Source organism: Corythoichthys intestinalis, chromosome 13 (genome assembly GCF_030265065.1).
Source record: "Corythoichthys intestinalis isolate RoL2023-P3 chromosome 13, ASM3026506v1, whole genome shotgun sequence".
Classification (NCBI taxonomy): Eukaryota; Metazoa; Chordata; class Actinopteri; order Syngnathiformes; family Syngnathidae; genus Corythoichthys; species Corythoichthys intestinalis.
Window position 1 is genome coordinate 55,570,681 of NC_080407.1, and position 18,704 is coordinate 55,589,384.

At 42.2% G+C, this 18,704-nt stretch overlaps 1 protein-coding gene across 1 annotated transcript in view; it reads left to right on the forward strand.

Annotated features, from left to right (window-relative positions):
• The window catches only part of LOC130928844 (inactive ubiquitin carboxyl-terminal hydrolase 53), a 42,773-nt gene that overhangs the window by 9,606 nt on the left and 14,463 nt on the right, over window positions 1-18,704 (forward strand). Inside the window, exons 2-12 of the mRNA XM_057855617.1 lie at window positions 1,474-1,903; window positions 4,742-4,834; window positions 4,906-5,040; window positions 8,416-8,526; window positions 11,208-11,290; window positions 11,359-11,443; window positions 12,647-12,793; window positions 13,295-13,444; window positions 15,372-15,534; window positions 15,698-15,847; window positions 17,572-17,712. Coding sequence (XP_057711600.1) covers window positions 1,733-1,903; window positions 4,742-4,834; window positions 4,906-5,040; window positions 8,416-8,526; window positions 11,208-11,290; window positions 11,359-11,443; window positions 12,647-12,793; window positions 13,295-13,444; window positions 15,372-15,534; window positions 15,698-15,847; window positions 17,572-17,712 — 1,429 coding nt within the window. The 5' untranslated portion in view covers window positions 1,474-1,732. The remainder of the gene's footprint in view (window positions 1-1,473; window positions 1,904-4,741; window positions 4,835-4,905; window positions 5,041-8,415; window positions 8,527-11,207; window positions 11,291-11,358; window positions 11,444-12,646; window positions 12,794-13,294; window positions 13,445-15,371; window positions 15,535-15,697; window positions 15,848-17,571; window positions 17,713-18,704) is intronic.

The window sequence follows — 18,704 nt, forward strand, 5'->3', positions numbered from 1 at the left end:
CAGCGAGAACCAAAAGTGTTATTTGCCATGTGGCTTTTTTTAATTTTTGGCCATGTGGCAAAAATTATTTTGCTATGTGGAGTTTTTTTTTGGCCGTGTGGCAAAATGGATTTTGCCATGTGGCGTTTTTTTCACGCCATGTGGCAAAATGGATTTTGCCATGTGGCGTTTTTTTTTCGCCATGTGGCAAAAAGGATTTTGCCATGTGGCGTTTTTTTTTTTCGCCACGTGGCAAAAAGGATTTTGCCATGTGGCGTTTTTTTTTTTCCGCCATGCTGCAAAATTAGTTTTGCCATGTGGCATTTTTTTTGCCATGTGGCATTTTTACTGCCATGTGGGAAAATGGATTTTGCCATGTGGCATTTTTTTTTTTTGCCATGTGGCAAAATGGATTTTGCCATGTGGCATTTTTTACTCCTGCCATGTGGGAAAATGGATTTTGCCATGTGGCATTATTTTTTGCCATGTTTGCATTTTTTGCCATGTGGCAAAATTGATTTTTCCATGTGGCTTTTTTTTTGCCATATGGAAAAATTAATATTGCCATGTGGCATTTTTTTGCCATATGGAAAAATTAATATTGCCATGTGGCATTTTTTTTTGCCATATGGAAAAATTAATATTGCCATGTGGCATTTTTTTTTTTTTTTTTTTTTGCCATTTGGCAAAATGGACTTTGGCATGTGACTTTTTTTTGCCATGCGGCAAAAATGATTTTGCCATGTGGCATTTTTCTTGCCATATGGCAAAATGGATTTTGTTTTAAAATGAGCGGAAAATTTGGACATGCATAGCCGTCAATGGTATAGACCTGCTTGGGTGCCAGTTGAATGTCAATGCGGTCTAATGGTAATTGTATAATCAAAAATCACAGCCACACACGTTTCTCTGCCATTTACAATGAATGGAAAATTTGGACATCCATAGCCGTCAATGGCATCGCCTTAATTAGGTGCCAGATGAATGTCAATGTGCTGTAATGATAAGTGTGTGGGAAACAATCACAGCCATACATGTTTCTACAAGTTCCATAGCAGCAGTGTTTACTCGGCAAGTTCTTTTTTGAAACATTACTGGCACAAAGCAAGCAGTACTAACATGGGTTTTATGCAAGCGCGCTTCCATGTTGACCCCCTTCCGGTTTACGATGGTGACGTCACGCAGCCTTGCAGTCTAAAAATAGCATTCGTGCGGTACGCTATTCATTGCAGAAGGATGAAACAAGCTTGTTTTTCTGTTTGTTCGATGATTTCCTGACCCATGTTTTGATAATCGCCATATCGTGAGCCATATATCACAAATCGTATGGTTTCCTAATTCAAACTTCCTTTGTTTCAGGGTTTTTGTCTGATAAATGTTAAACACTGCATTGTTTTTAAAGCAACTCTGACGCTTCTATTACAGCCAATGAGTCAATGATGCATCACATTCCAGAAACCCAAATGACCTCATTGTGATTGTTTATTTTTACAGGAGCCGAAACTGGAATTAACAAGCAAGAGAAGATGACTCTTCTGCTGAGAAGCCATCACATCTTTGGATAAGCGAACCTCACATTTGGATTATAATTCTTTGATTTTGGAGATTTTCCTCATGTGCGCGGGACCTAGACTAGTGGCCCATGTGTAGCAGGGCATCATCTGCAGTTCTCGGAATCACTTAGCCCCTGAATTTTTTAGGGGGGCGGGGTCAGATTAGTCATCCGGAGGGCAAAGGGATTATCCGCTCAAAGATGCAAAAGGGCAGACCCCACCAACCGATGGCGTTGTTCAGGTTGTTCCGGAAGCCGGGGGGGAATCTGAGGAAGTCCTACATGCAGGGAAGTATGATGTCTCTGGCTCCGACCAAAGGACTGCTGAACGAGCCGGGCCAAAACAGCTGCTTTCTCAACAGCGCCGTTCAGGTACCGTTGCTTTGCTTACTTGTGATTTTACCCATGGAAATGATGTGTCTCGGCTGAGTTGAAGTTAGGAAACCAGGCAAACAAAGTGATACTTAGATGTCGAAATTCACGCACGTATACCAGACTTGGGCAATTTTGTCCTCTGATGCAAATGCTTAACTCAATCACTGCCACAGCGATAGGCATCAAGCCCATTTAAAATGGTATGGCGGAAAACACTCAGGTGACTTGAAGTTCCCCTCTGAGACCCCCAATGTGGCCAAATTTCAAAATTGTCCGATATGCATGTGTGATACATCAGTGAAAAGCTTAAATTCTCAATTTTCTGGGGGAAGAAAAATTTTGGACAGGAAGGCATTTTAAAAAAAGTTTTTTAAACAGGAAAACCCTATCTGGGGGCGAGAGCACGCAAGAGCAGAATTACAGACGCCATGACTTTAACGTGAGATTATCGGGTACTTACCTTGTTTCGATCCGAAAACTCCACGTCGCATGTACAGTGCCTTCCATAATTATTGGCACCCCTGGTTAAGATGTGTTTTTTAGCTTGTAATATAGGACCTTAATGGAAAAAAGAGGAAAAATGGGAGGAGCTTGATTTTGTGTCTGGTGAACCATTTCTGTGTAGATTTGGCCATATGTTTAGGGTCATTGACGTGCTAAAAGACCCAGTGACGACCCATCTTCAGCTTTCGGGCAGAGGGCAACAGATTTTGATTGAAAATGTCCTGGTATTTCAAAGCATTCATGATGCCATGCACCCTAACAAGGTTCCCAGGGCCTTTGGAAGCCAAACAGCCCCACAGCATCACTGACCCAGCCCCATACTTCACAGTAGGTATGAGGTGCTTTTCAGGATGCGCATGTTTCGTGGCACGCCAGACCCACTTAGAGCGTTTGGTTCCAAAAAGCTCAATCTTGGTCTCATCTGACCAAAGCACACGGTCCCAGGCGTGCTTTGGTCCCAGTTGAAGCTTTGGTTTGCTCTGGTCCCAGTTGAAGCCTGTGAGACCAAGATTGAGCTTGCTTTTATGAAGCAAAACAAAAGTTTACATGTTTAAAACAAACAACTGAGCAAAAAAACTATTGCATGTCCTGCAATGGGACTATTGCGGACGCGCACATTGCGATGGCGATGTTCGATAGTCGTCAATGTAATAAACAGTTCATAATAAGGGTGTAACGGTACATGTATTTGTATTGAACCGTTTCGGTACGGGGTGCCCGGTTCAGAACGGAGGCGTACCGAACGGGTTTCTGACGTAATGTAACCCTTACTTTTCGAGGCTGTGAGTCGATCGGGTTAGAGTTTCTTTGTGTAGCTTATATTTACTCCGTCTTCTCTACTATAATGTGGACCAACACGGTAGGACAGTATATAACCCAGAAACGTCAACGACGCGACAACGTGGCCGCCGCGAGAACGTAGTGAAACGTGGGCGTTAAAGTCAAGCAGCCAATGCACACCAGTTGCAGTGCGGCCGCGTGTTAGACGCGTCCCAGAAGCGGCTCAACGCGACGCATGCGAAAAGAACGGCAGAGTTTATTATTTGACGCGAGACGCGGCCCTCCTGCGTCAATACTACTACCGGTAGCTAGGATCGGGCAGACCGGAAGTCACTCGTGTAAAAATACGGTGGAGCCGGTCGATTTTCAAACTAATATGCAATCGTGACCCACTTTTTGAGTCCATCAGATCTCTTGAGTGGGAGATCGGGGCACAGTTGACTTGTCTTTGTTGATTTACTGCTGTCTTCTCTGCTATAATAATAACCAACATGGCCCTGTGTTCAATACAAAACCCTCCTACCAAAACAAAATACGTAGGAACTAGTATTCACATCGGAACTAAAGTTATGCAACATAAAATGTACAATATAAATGAATACTACATCACATTTTTAAAATATAAACACATAATAAAATAAAATGAAATGAGCTAAAACACCTGTAATTAAATAATAAGAATAATACACAGATCCTGCTTACACAATTAAATTGATTAATTTCCGTGTAGCGCTTTAACTTGAGAAAATCCACCAATAAAGCTTTTGAAAACCGTTCATAAGAAAAAAAATGATTCATTGAGGCATTTCATTTGTAAAATACATGTTAAAATCTTTGTCATTGGGATTGCTTTTCTCTTTCGCACAGGACTTCTTTTTTCTTCTTTCTATCAGAAAGAAAGCTGACCAATACGCGGGGTCTGAAAGGCAAATTGTTGTTGGATTATCTTTAAATACCTGTTACTTTTTTAGCAGAATTCTAGCTTTGTATAGGCTAAAGTTTCTATTGTTGAAAGCACAAAACTGTGTCATAAACAACTAGCACATTTATATTTTGCATTTTGTCTTCTTACTGTAATGAAAATGAACCGAACAGTGACCTCAAAACCGAGATTTTTGTGTACCGTTACACCCCTAGTTCATAACGTCCCTTAATTGCTGTCCATGGACAGTTGAAGATGTCATTCCACGTCTTATGATGTAATATCCAATTTCTAAAATTGTTTGCTGTTCCAATCTGCAAACCCTGACTCAGTGAGAGGTTTTACATCTTAGTCACCCCGCCGAGTTGCTGAGAGCTTTATTTTGAGCTATATTTCAATGCACTTGAAGGTTGCGTTGTATGACTGGCGGGGTGTTGGCTGTCGGCTCGCCTCATGCTTTCCAGTCAGCAACCCGCAGTGAGGTCACCCTTCAACCCCGTGTGACTCACAGGGTGAGGCGGCAGATGAGCACCCTCCCCCGTCGGCATTGTTTCTCTTCTCGGGGACCTTGAAATTCCAAACAATTTGTTATTCACCGGTTTTGTGTGCGTGTGTGTCCATTTCCCTAGGTGCTTTGGCAGCTGGACATCTTCAGACGCAGCTTGAGGGAGCTACCCGGCCACTTCTGTTTCGGGAAGCCATGCATCTTTTGCGAATTAAAGGTACGCTGCTATTCAGTGAACATTTTCTGTGCATTGAGCCCTTTCCTCTTTCTTCTCATCCGCCTCCTCAGGACATATTCTCCCAGTTCCGGCACAGTCGGGAGCGCGCGCTGCCGTCAGACAACCTGCGTCACGCCTTGGCGGAGACCTTTAAGGACGAGCAGCGCTTCCAGCTGGGCTTCATGGACGATGCCGCAGAGTGCTTTGTAAGTTCCCGTAGCAACGCGTACTCGGCGTTTGTTGACGCGGAGCGAAACAAACTGTTCGGCGAGGTCACCCCAAAGAGCTTCCGTCCCGTCATCGTCTCTAAATATCGGCATGACGGATTATATAAGCGCTGGAGTTGCGTCAATTCTGCTGAATGTGTTTGTTTTCAACTGAGTGAATAGAACACAGGCAAACTTGGCACAACTTCTGAACCAATTTGGTCAAACTGGCTGAACTCGTGAGTCTTACGGCATCTGTTTGGAACAGCGGTAACTGCCGTTTATACGCGCTCATGCCCTCCAGTGTCGATTTGAGATAGGCACTTGTTTATTGTTGGGTTTGGTTCACCAAATATGGTTTCATGTGACTCCATGGTGCGGATTTTTAACTGTTTGAAAATGTTTTCATCAATAAAGTGTTACCAAATAGGCTGCACACATGTAATTCATTTGGGCTGAGTTAGCGCCGTCAATGGCACTGAAACCAGAGCATTCAGTCTTTTGTAGCTGCACTTCTACTCATGTCCAGTACAGTCCCTGACAAAAGTCACTTATCCATTTTGTAGAAACAATTACTAATAACGAGGGCTGTCAAACGATTAAAATTTTTAATCGAGTTAATTACAGCTTAAAAATTAATTAATCGTAATTAATCGCAATTAATCGCAATTCAAACCATCTATAAAATATGCCATATTTTTCTGTAAATTATATATATATTCTGTAAAATAATTTGTTGGAATGGAAAGATAAGACACAAGATGGATATATACATTCAACATACGGTACATAAGGACTGTAGTGGGCGATTCACTCTACTGTCATTTAAATCTGTCTATGCTGTCCTCACTCCGAAGTGTCTACTTTTTCCAAAGCTAGACAGCTAGTGAACGACGCCTTAATAATCAGACTTCTTCCTTTTTCATCTGATTTATTAATAAAATGGCCTCAAACCACTGTCCTCTTTAGACCGTAGTGAAACTACAAAAAAAAAAAGTACACAAGCATTGCATTAGCAACAACTTTAGCTTAGCACGCTATACAGGTTCACTAAACATAAACAAAAAGCGTCTCATACAAAAAATATAACATTTCGCTTACTAACATAATATGTACATTCTTTACAACAACCATACTTACGGACAAATCTTGTCCAAGGATCATATAAGCACAACATTACAACGTAGGCGTCAGCCCGAGACGTCCTGCAGCCATATTGAACTGGCAAGAAAGCAATAAACCATGTCGCAAAGCGACCACAAGAGTTCGCTGTTAGACAGCACAAAAAACCTTGCTGTAAAACTTACCAAAAGGCAGAATACTGTCTGAGCGGGACATGTGCGTTAATTGCGTCAAATATTTTAACATGATTAATTTAAAAAATTAATTACCGTGCGTTAACGCGATAATTTTGACAGCCCTACTAATAACCTGACTTTTATTACTCAATTGGTTTCAGAAATGTCTCATATGAAAGCTTAAGACCCTCCCAAATGATGTTGAATGTGCGGAAATATATTTGTTTCACTGAAAAAAAGATTTATCACTTAATGAAGACAAAGGTAAAATTTTGGCAAGACAAAAGTTTTGTCGCCGACAGAAAGTAATGTGAAAATTGAACAAAATATGTACTTCAAATACAAAAATATGTTACATAACATAAGGGAATTAAGTAGTGGTGCTGTGACATCCAAATTTAATATTTTGTATGACTTCAATGGCTTGAAGGACAGCATCCATGCAGTTCGGCAAGGATTCATATAATTTATTGATGAAGTCGCCAAGAAAGCAGTCTTGCATGCCTCCCAGAGTTCATCAACATTCTTGGGTTTCGTCTTCCATGCTTCCTCTTTCATCCTGTTCATGTCTGGTGACTGGGCTGGCCAGTCCTGGAGTATCTTGATTGAAGTATGCTATGGAGCACCATCCTGCTGCAGAATTTGTCCCTTTTTATGGTTAGGAATGTAAGAGGCAGCTAGGATTTGTTGATATTTCAGACTATTTATGTTGCCTTCCACCCTTCTGTTACCCCAGAACATGATTTTGCCACCACCAAACTTCACTGTGTTCTGAGTAAATCTCTGATCCATGCGGGCTCCAGTAGGTCTCTAGCAATATTTGCGACCACTGTTGTGTAATTCAGCGGTAGATTCATCTGAAAAATCCACCTTTTTGCCACAAAACAGTGACGGCAAAATCATGGTCTGGGGTTAATTCCAGTATGGGTGTGCGAGAGATCTGCAGGGTGTAAATAGTCTGAAATATCAACAAATCTTAGCTGCCCTTTCCATTCCTAACCATAAAAAGGGACAAATTCTGCAGCAGGATGGTGCTCCATCGCACATTTCAATCTCTACCTTAAAGTTCCTCAAGGCAAAAAAGACCAAGATCCCCCACGACTGGCCAGCCCAGTCACCAGACATGAGCGGATGAAAGAGGAAGCATGGAAGACGAAACCCAAGAATGTTGATGAACTCTGGGAGGCGTGTAAGACCGCTTTCTTTGATGTTCCTGATAACTTCATCAATAAATTGTATGAATCCTAGCCGAACAGCATGGACGCAGTCCTTCAAGCCATCGAAGTCATACAAAATATTAAATTTGGATGTCACAGCACCACTACTTAATTCCCTTATGTTATGTAACATATTTTTGTATTTGAAGTACATATTTTGTTCAATTTTCACATTACTTTCTGTCGGCGACAAAACTTTTGTCTTGCCAAAATTTTACCTTTGTCTTCATTAAGTGATAAATCTTTTTTTCAGTGAAACAAATATATTTCCGCACATTCAACATCATTTGGGAGGGTCTTAGCTTTCATATAAGCCCATTTCTGAAACCAATTGAATCATTAAAAGTCAGGTTATTAGCGATTGTTTGTACAAAATGGATAAGCGACAAGACTTTTGTCAGGGACAAATAGCTATAAACTAAATTATGACTGCATTAAAAAAAAAACATTAGCTTAAACAAAAAAACTTACTTTATGTTGGTCTTAACAGGGAGCAGCTGGATTCAGCCATGTTAAATGAGTTATGCCACGTTCAGTGTTGCCGCTAGGGGGCAGTGAATCACCCAAATCAATACAACTAAATGCAAACACCTTCAAAACAAACCATTACAACGTCACTCTAATTCAGTGTTTTTCAAACATTTCTGATTCACGGCACATTTTTACATTGGAAAAAATCTCGCGGCATACCACAATAATAGTTGTTTTGTAGAATAACAAGAGATAGAATAATTATTGTATCGCCATTTCGTGAGATCGTTATCGTGAGCCTTATATTGTAAGGTACTCTGCTTTCTAGCCGCCTCAATGCCGGCCGAAGCGTTGTACAAAGGGTTAATTGCCCTGTGTTTGTGTGACAGGAAAACATCCTGGAGCGAATCCACCTGCACATAGTGCCTGAAGAGACCGACGCGTGCACCTCAAAGTCCTGCATCACCCATCAGAAGTTCGCCATGTCGCTGTACGAGCAGGTCAGTGGATGTCATTTGCGATTTGGCCGCACCTGCTTTCCAAACGCGCACGCATGAATCAACGTCGGAGAACGTGCGAGTCCAATCCGTCATGTTCCGGTAGCGGGGGGCCTCGGTGGAATTCAGCAGATTTGATTGTGCTCAGGTTTCTCCGTTGCAGCATCAGCACAAGCCGGTAAATCACAGATGGTGCGTGTAACTGGACGCACACACCCACGCGCCATGCGGAATTTCTCTAACCAACCAGTTCGACCTTACAATGAAACATGAGAAAAATAAAGCCGTTACATAAAAATGTTTCAGTGCTCCTGACGGTAATAGACGTCCAATTTGCTGTGAATGTATATGAGTAGACATCAATGGTTGTCTTGTAAAAGTTGAGGTTAAATATGTTATTAGGATTTTAAATGCACTCGTTTCGTCAGGGTCTGAATCAGCCTTACTGTGAATTTCGAGCTTATAGACAAGGTTCATGAGAGAAAATCACCAGCAGATGGCAGTGATGTTCCATGTGACATCATTGGACTCATTAGCCCCTTTCATACACTCGGAAACAGCGGGAATATTGTTGGATTTTTGACTGACACTGAGATTACGCGGACATTTCACGGGTCGCGTCTTAGTATCATGTCCGGGACTTTCCTGTGAAGCGGTGTGCCTGAAAGCAAGCGTTAAATTCCCGGATTACAGCATGATGGCTGATGACGTAAACATCATGGCAAGCTGATCGTCAATTCCTCCCTCTTCGCAGTAAGACGAAAAGCGGTAATCAAAATCGCATTTATCAACATAGCAAGCTGGAAATAGCTAAATTAAACTGAAATCATAACAAATTATTTGCTGCGCTATCGTAGAGCCAAGGTAGAAAGTCAATCATCCATCTTTGGAAATGTGTAGTTTATTTTGTTGCCGATGTTAGGATCCGCTGCTTCAGAAACAAGGTTGTACTTCAAAGCAGAAAACAACGGAGGGAAGCGTTCAAGGGTTTATTAAATACAAAAATACACGCAATTGCGCAAAAAGGGGAATTACAAAATGCATCCGTGACAGTAGAACCAAGGAAGCGAGTCCATAATCCATCTTTGGAAATGTGTGGTTTATTTTATCGCCAATGTTAGGATCTGCTACTTCGGAAACAAGGTTGTACTTCAAATCAGAAAACAACAGAGGGATCCGTTCAATGGTTTATTAAATACAAAAATACACTCGATCACTGAAAAGGGGGAATTACACAATGGGTCCAAGACAGTAGAACTGAGGAAGAGAGTCCATCGTCCATCTTGGGAAATGTGTGGTTTATTTTATCGCCAATGTTAGGATCTGCTACTTCGGAAACAAGGTTGTACTTCAAATCAGAAAACAACAGAGGGATCCGTTCAATGGTTTATTAAATACAAAAATACACTCGATCACTGAAAAGGGGGAATTACACAATGGGTCCAAGACAGTAGAACTGAGGAAGAGAGTCCATCGTCCATCTTGGGAAATGTGTGGTTTATTTTGTCACCGATGTTAGGGTCCGCTACTGCAGAATGAAGGAATCTGACCTCTCGCCCAGACTGCTGGAATCAAACCAGCTGAAGCGCCGGAACCGCGCTATTCCATTGACCCAGGCCGGCGGAAATCCGAGACCCCGGCCAAAAGGCCAAACTCCGCTTGTTCACCCTCGTTTTAACCCCTTGTACTGACTTCATTTTAAAAGCTGGAAAAAGGCTTCGAAACACAAGTTGATAATTTTTTTCAAGTCGGTAGCAGTCATACAGCCGTACATGCCAGCCGAACTGCTGGACCCGCGCTGGCGCAGCTTCAACGACCCAGGCCAGGACTCCGACAACCCGGCCAAAAGCCCAAACTCCGCGCGTTCACCTTAGTCTTAACCCTTTGTACAGACTCCATTTTGAAAGTTGGAAAAAGGCTTCGAAACACAAGTTGACAAATTAATTCTGAGTCGACAGCAATCATACAGCACAGAGGGACCCAGGCGAGGATCCAAGGTCACCATATCACAAGTCAACAGAAGGTTCCTGAGAAAAAAATGACAATGCTTAGTTAAACATTGTCTTTTGAAGGCTCTCGTGGGGCGTTGTGTAGGAATATTGTCTGTTTGTGGATTGGACAAGAGGATTCTGTTGTCAGGGCAACGAGGGTCAAGGATTTCGCTACGTCAGTTGTCAAAGGGGCTTTTGGAGTCTTGTCAGTTGTATTATCAGTTGGATATCGGGCGTTCTCCGGTGTACCTTGTTTTGGGACAGGACATCCTGCAATTTGTTCTGGACTGTCCGGGAAAACTGATTGCGAGAGTTGGTAGTGCAGGGCTCGCAGATGTCAGTGTTAATCTTGCTCAGTCAGTTGCATGACGCACACGTTGGCGTCATATATGTCTTATGCCCTATATTCTGCTTGTTTTCTTTAAACCATGATATAAGTGCTATTTATTTTATATGAGGTGTGTTAGAGTAATACAGTCAAACATTAAATACGAGAAACGATACTATTCCCTGACTGATTATATTAAGTGTGTGAGAATAATGCAAACAATTAGACGGTGACAACGAGAAACGGTACAATCTCCTTCAGCAGTAACAAAACTTTGCATCTCGAGCTTTGTACTGCAAATCGTATTGTATCGTGAGGTACTCCGAAGTTCCCGGAGCTCACTATTTGTCTGTTCCTGTCTATAGTCCGTCTGCCGTAGCTGTGGGGCATCCTCTGACCCGCTGCCTTTTGTAGAGCTGGTGCATTATGTCTCCACCACGGCACTTTGGTAAGGCAGCGGCAACACGAAAGCCCCCACCGCCGGTCGCCGTCGTCATCCGCATCTGTTTTTTTCAGCCAACAGATGTATCAGCGCAAGGACGATTCCTTCGGAGAACTGTTGCAAGCTGCGTGTACGGTCGGAGATCTTCGTAATTGCCCCGTAAGTAGGGTTGTTCCGATCATGTTGTTCTGCTCCCGATCGTTTTAGTTTGAGTATCTGCCGATCCCGATATTTCCCGATCCGATTGCTTTTTTTTTTTTTTTTTTTTTTGCTCCGGATTCAATTCCAATCATTCCCAATAATTTTTCCCGATCATATACATTTTGGCAATGCATTAAGAAAAAAATGAATAAAACTCGGACGAATATAAACATTCAACATACAGTATATAAGTACTGTATTTCTTTATTATGACAATAAATCCTCAAGATGGCATTTACATTATTAATATTCCTTCTGTGAGAGGGATCCACGGATAGAAAGACTTGTAATTCTCAAAGGAAAAATGTGACTTTGCATATTGTGACTAAATATTGCCATCTAGTGGATTTTTCAGTAAATGATAATTCAGCCATTTAACTTCTGTCCAAATGCATGATGGGAAGTGCAACCATGACAGTGTGTAATGGTACCAATTGATATATCTTCTCAGCGTTGGGAAATAAAATATGGTGTTAAAAAAAAAGATCAACTACTACCTTTGTTCCCCACATTGCTTCCTATGATATTTCTAATTGATGAGAGAGGGATTGTAAGGCTTTAGCCAATTAAAAAAAAAAGGCTTCAAAGATTGCCAAAGTTCTCTCTACTCATTTTACGTTGCCTTTTAGTTCTATGTATAAGTAATACAGTGCCGTTATAGATTGAACGCGACAATGCGTGAGTGGGTAGTGCAGCGCATGCGTTAATTGCGTTAAATATTTTAATGTTATTACCGCCGTTGACGCGATAAATTTGACAGTCCCACTTAAGGCAAAACTAAAGACTCTGGATGAGTGTAAGACATTTTGTCTGTAACGTTAACTACAATTAGACAACGATTTAATTAAAAAAAAAATATATATAAATATATATATAAATATATGGCCGATATTTTTTTTGCCGATTCCGATACTTTGAAAATGACGTGATTGGGACATCGCTACCCGTAAGTGCTAGCACGCTATCTGTAGGTGTTTTATTTCGCTTCGGTTCTGTCAACACGGACTAGCTAGCGCAGAACAAGAACGCTAGGTGTGATCACCAATTAGGTTGTGATGTTACTCAGAGAATTGGGGATGGGATAACTGAAATGGTAAAAGACATTAAGATTCGGGTGGCAGATTTGTTTCCTACGTGTAAAATGACATTTTCCCGCTTTAGAGCAAATGCGGCCAGAGGATTCACATCCGTCGCGTCCTCATGAACTCTCCGGAGATCGTCACCATCGGCTTCGTGTGGGATTCGGAGCAGTCGGACCTGACCGAGGACGTGATCCGCTCGCTGGGGTCTCACCTCAGCCTTTCCACGGTAAGACGCAACCGGCGCCCCGTAGGGGTCTCCCCGCCCCGCTGATCAAAAGGCCTCCGCTAGCCCGTGTCGAGCAGTTCAAATCCCCTCCCCGGCAGACGGGCTAAAGAGCCTTTGGCGCTGCTGGAAATCAAACCGGGGTGGGCTCCTCGCACGTTACATAACTTCCGCACTGAAGTGTTGAGAGTGTTTATTTGACGGCTCTCCCTCTCACGTGTTTCTTAAGCTCTGGCCACAAAAGCGTGAATTCATTCGGGAGGGTTTCATGCCACATTAGAGGGTGTTGAACACAGACCCACCACCACCGCCCTAATTGTTAGCAATCTATTGTTCGGCACGGTGAGAACTAGCTGAGCAGGAAGTTCATGAGGGACAAACCGAAGCTCTTTTCTTGTCACGCTGCTGCTTCGGAAGTATATCTAGTGTTTCAGACCAACGGGCCACAACCTAGACGTCCAATCTATTTTGACTGGGTGTCAATGTAATGTGTTGTGTGCACAGCTTTTCTACAGGGTGACTGACGAGCACGCTAAAAAGGGCGAGCTAATGCTGGTGGGGATGATCTGCTTCTCCAGCCGCCACTACTGTGCCTTCGCTTACCACACCAAGTCTTCCAAGTGGGTCTTCTTCGATGACGCCACTGTCAAGGAGGTGACTAAAGCACACGTAGCATCGCCGCTAACCCTCGAGCGAAACTGCGGCGAGTTTAAGAGACAATGTCAGCCTCTGGTTTCCTTCACAAAGTCATTGGGTCCATCCCGATCTGCTAATGCTAATTCACTGCATTGCGTGTCCACATAATTCCAATATTTTGCTTCCTATCTCTACTTATGTTTTATTTACAACCCCTAGCAAAAAGTATGGAATCACCAGTCTCGGACGAGCACTCACTCAGACATTTTACGATGTAGAACAAACTCTGATAAAAAGCTTGAAAAAATAATGAATTAGTTCAAAAGTGCAACTCTTCAGCATTCGGGAACACTAAAAGAAATGAATAGGGTTATGAATTTTGCCATGTGGCAAAATGGATTTTGCCATGTGGCATTTTTTTTTGCCATGTGGCAAAATTGATTTCGCCATGTGGCATATTTTTTTTGCCATTTGGCAAAACTTTTTTGCCATGTAGCCAAATTAATTTTGCCATGTGGCAAAATGGATTTTGCCATGTAGCAAAAATGGATTTTGACAAGTGGCATTTTTTTTTCATTATGTGGTAAACTGGGTTTTGCCATGTGGCAAAATTGATTTTGTCATGTGGCTTGTTTTTGCCACGTGGCATTTTTTTGCCATGTATCAAAATGGATTTTGCCATGTGGCATTTTTTTTTTTTTTGCCATGTGGCAAAATGGATTTTGCTGTGTGGCATTTTTTTGCCATGTGACAAATGTGACAATAAATTTTGCCATGTTGCATTTTTTTTGCATTGTGGCAAAATTGATATTGCCATGGGGCATTTTTTCCTATGTGGCAAAATGGATTTTTCAAAAAAATGCCACATGGCAAAATCCATTTTGCCACATGGCAAAAAAAATGTTGCCACATGGCAAAATCAATGTTGCCACATGGCAAAATCAATGTTGTCACATGGCAAAAAAAAATGCTACATGGCAAAATCCACTTTGCCACGTGGCAAATACATCTTTTGGTTCTAGCTGTCTCTCAAAATAGCGCATGAGTGTCGAAAAAAAACGTGTTAAATTGGACTCACCTTGGCTTTAATTGACACTTTTTGGTGCTTCTTCTGCCCTTCCTCTTTCCTCTTTTTTCTCATAAACCTTCTGCGCTTGTTGTTTATTGTAAATTGTTGTATGGAACTGGAAAAAACAAGTTTTGGTCAGTAAACACGCTTGGGTCACTTCCTGCTGATCATAACCCTAACTTGCTCTATAAAAGTAACATTTACTGACCAGCACAATGTATTTTATTCATTTCTTTTAGTGTTTCTGAATGCCAAGGAGTTGCACTTTTGAACTAATTCATTGTTTTTCAAACCTTTTTATCTGAGTTTGTTCTACATAATAAAATGTCTGAGTGAGAGCTCATCCGAGACTGGTGATTCCATACTTTTTGCTAGTGGTTGTACATGTCATCCCTTCGTTCTCACGCTCCCTCATAGCCCCGCGGTAATCTTAGTTTGCTTAATTAAGAAGCACACCGGCATCTGTTCGACACAGCTCGCCTCTACAGCGGCACCTGAAAAAGCCGCGCTAATGCGATTGTTCCAGACCCTCACCAATTGGACTGCGAGCTGAAGTTCACCCGCATTTTGTATTCTGTTTTAATTTGACTTCTGTTCCAGCATCTGTTAGCGCTCGCAGGTTTTATCTTAACTGGCGGCCATTGACGAACAAGATCTGTTCTAAAAATGAACTTTTTTCACATTGACCGCACGGTAATTTCTATTGAACATCTAAAAAAAATTCAGGTCGATCACGGCGATGAGCTGAGATACAGCATTTAATCGAACGTAATTCTATGCGGACTATAACGCTAACTCAGGAAACAGACGCAGAACCGTCCTACTGTTGTAAATCGTGATTACGTAAATCGTTTGATCATCATTTCTGACTTTTAGGTGGGCTCCAGGTGGAAAGACGTGGTCAGCAAATGTATTAAAGGTCACTTCCAGCCTCTTCTACTCTTTTACGCTAACCCGAACGGCAGCGCCATTACCGCCGAGGATCCGTCACAGCGCAACCTGGGCCAAAACCAGCACAAGGACACTGAGAATGGAGAAGGCAAGTCACGGAATAAATCAAGAAAATATCCAAAATAGTATTTCGGCATGCATGTTAAGCCTTGTATCGTATCTTGAGGTGCACAGAGGTTCCCACCCTTGCTAGAGTCAGTGTTTTCATCACAGTTTGTGTAAGAATTCTATTTTTTTTTGTGTGTGTTTAGGTTTGACATCTCCACTTCCATCTCCCAAGAAACTGGAATTGGCCTTTGAGAATTTTCAGGCTCTACTGGGTCTTCAAGGGCACTTGAAACCAAAAACCCCTTCCACCCTTAGCCGCAACAGTGCCCATACGAGTGGAGGACAGGGACCAGGTAGATAATAGGATATTTAAGTAACCTATATGTCCTCAAATTAAGCCTAATGTTGACAAGGTGTGTGAGAAAATTAGGAAATATTTTGTGATACTTTGTATCCCAAAAGATTACCGATATGCTCTCACCAAGAATCGATATATCGTTTTAAAAAGGTGTCACTGTTTGAAGAAAAAAAAAAAAAAAAAAGGAAAAGTTCGCTACCAAAATCTCCCACTACAATAGTGTCTGTGGTAGCTCATTGGCTGCCATTGAGGAGGCTAGACGTCCAATCCGTGAGAGACCGCAAGAACCAAAAGTGGTGTTTGCCGTATGGCAAAATTGAGTTTGCCATGTGGCATTTTTTTGCCATGTGGCATATTTTTTTGCCATGTGACATTTTTTTGCCATGTGGCAAAATTGATGTTGCCATGTGTCAAAATGGATTTTGCCATGTGGCATTTCTTTTGCATGTGTCAAAATGGATTTTGCCATGTGGCAAAATGGATTTTGCCATGTGGCATTTCTTTTGCATGTGTCAAAATGGATTTTGCCATGTGACATTTTTTTGCCATGTGGCAATTTGCCATGTGGCATATTTTTTTGGGCTATGTGACAAAATTGATTTTCCCATGTGGCTTTTTGCCATGTGGCAAAATGGATTTTGCCATGTGGCATTTTTTGCCATGATGCAAAATTGATTTTGCCATGTGGCATTTTTTTGCCATGTGGCAAAATTGATTTTGCCATGAGGCATTTTTTTTGCCATGCGGCAAAATGGATGTTGCCATGTGCCAAAATGTATTTTGCCATGTAAAATAAAATTTGCCATATGGCATTTTTTTGCCATGTGGCAATTTGTCATGTGGCGTATTTTTTGCCATGTGACAAAATTGATTTTCCCATGTGGCTTTTTGCCATGTGGCAAAATCCATTTTGCCATATGGCATTTTTTGCCATGTGGTAAAATGGATTTTGCCTTGTGGCATTTTTTGCTATGTGGCAAAATGGATTTTGCCATGTGGCATTTTTTTACCATGTGGCAAAATTGATTTTGCCATGTGGCAATTTTTTTACCATCTGCCAAAATGGATTTTGCCTTGTGGCATTTTATTTTGGTATGTGGCAAAATTGATTTTGGAATGTGGCTTTATTTTTTTATGGTAGGTTGCATTTTTTTGGTATGTGGCATTTTAGCTGGCCATGCACATCCAAATTTTCCATTCATTTTAAATGGCAGAAAAACGTGTGACTGCGATTTTTGACTATACACTTACCATGACAGCCATTACCACATGGCAAAAAAATGCCACATGGCAAAATCAATTTTGCCACATACCAAATACCACTTTTTGTTCTTGACCCTGCTGCAATCCATTTTGACCGTCAATCGCACTGAAACAGCTATTCCCAGCCAGTCTTCTGAGTTTTGGAGGGCATTTACAGGTCACTTCCTGTTGATTTTGAGTCACTTCCTTTTAATTTGGGGACATACCCATCCTGTTCAGTAACCCAAAATCAGCAGGACGTGATCTGTAAATGCCCCCGAATCAACAAGAAATGACCCAGTAATACCCAAAAATCAAGAGGAAGTGACCGAAAAATCAATATATTTTATATTGTAGAACAATTTCCTGACCTATGTATCGATAATTGTTGTTTCGGCTCATTAGGAGATTATCGTATCATGATGTACTCAAGAGCTTCCCACCCGTAGTAAATGTGAGTAAATGTGTGTTTCATAGTGAAAATTGGTAGCAGTGATCCAAAGCGTCAATTCCGGGAGATTTCCAGGGAAGTCGCTCAGCGAGTCAGCGGAGAGGCACATCCGTTCGGAAGGGACTCCAATGGAAGCGGTCAGCGGCGGCAAGAATCGCGTTACAGAGGTCGGTTGCTTGGTGTACACGCACAGGCAGAATTCCCAGGCTTTTACAACACACCCTTTTCACCCATTCTTACGTAAGCGACGTGTCAGAAAGGGGATTAACTGCTGACGTCCGTCTGAGCTTTCTTTCATCCCACTCTCTCTGAGGCAGAACTCTGATTCCCCCTCTCGCCAAACAGCACATTCATAACCCTTTTTGTCATATTTTAGTGTTCCCTTTCATATCACATCCCGCTGTTAAGTGGACACTGTGATCGCTCTTAAAATAGCGCTTGAGTGTCGAAAAAAGCGTGTTAAATTGGACTCACGTTGGCTTTAATTTACACTTTTCGGTGCTTTTCTTTTTGTTTTGTTTTTTAAATCTGTCCTGTTCAGCTGTTTGACACGGAGAGTGGAAGTCTAAGTGTCCGGACGGTCTGAACAGTTATAATGTTTCACATTGAGAGTATGACATTCTCCTATTGTGATCATGCAACATACCTCGTTTATTATGACAAAGCAGCGAACAGGAAGGGGTCATATGGGAACAGAAGAAAAGAAGAAAAACACAAGAAAAGGAAGGAACACAAACAAGAAATACGTTGAACGTCTACACTAACAATGAATAAGTTGGTGCTATCGCTAGCTAGATGTATTTCCGGTTGACAGCATATGGGGGGGGGGGCTGTTGACCAGGGAAAGAAGGTAAGGGGGATGGGGGAGTCTATAAGGTAAGTGATTGGGAGGGGTGAGTGTACACAAATCAGCTCTGTGATCTAGAAACTGAGTAATCGTGTGAATCCCTTGTGAGTGTATGCTCGTTGGCAACCGACCCTACGCCACCCCATCGCTAATCCCGGCTCCGGGGCTCCCCCCACCCGAGCGCGCCCAATCACATCCAGCCGTGTGTGAGCCCCACTAAAGATTCAACAGCCACGCAGACGAGCGGAGACGCCAACCCAGGGCCGCGACCCCCACCCAGCCAGCCCAGGGAGGGAGGACGGGCGGTTAGCG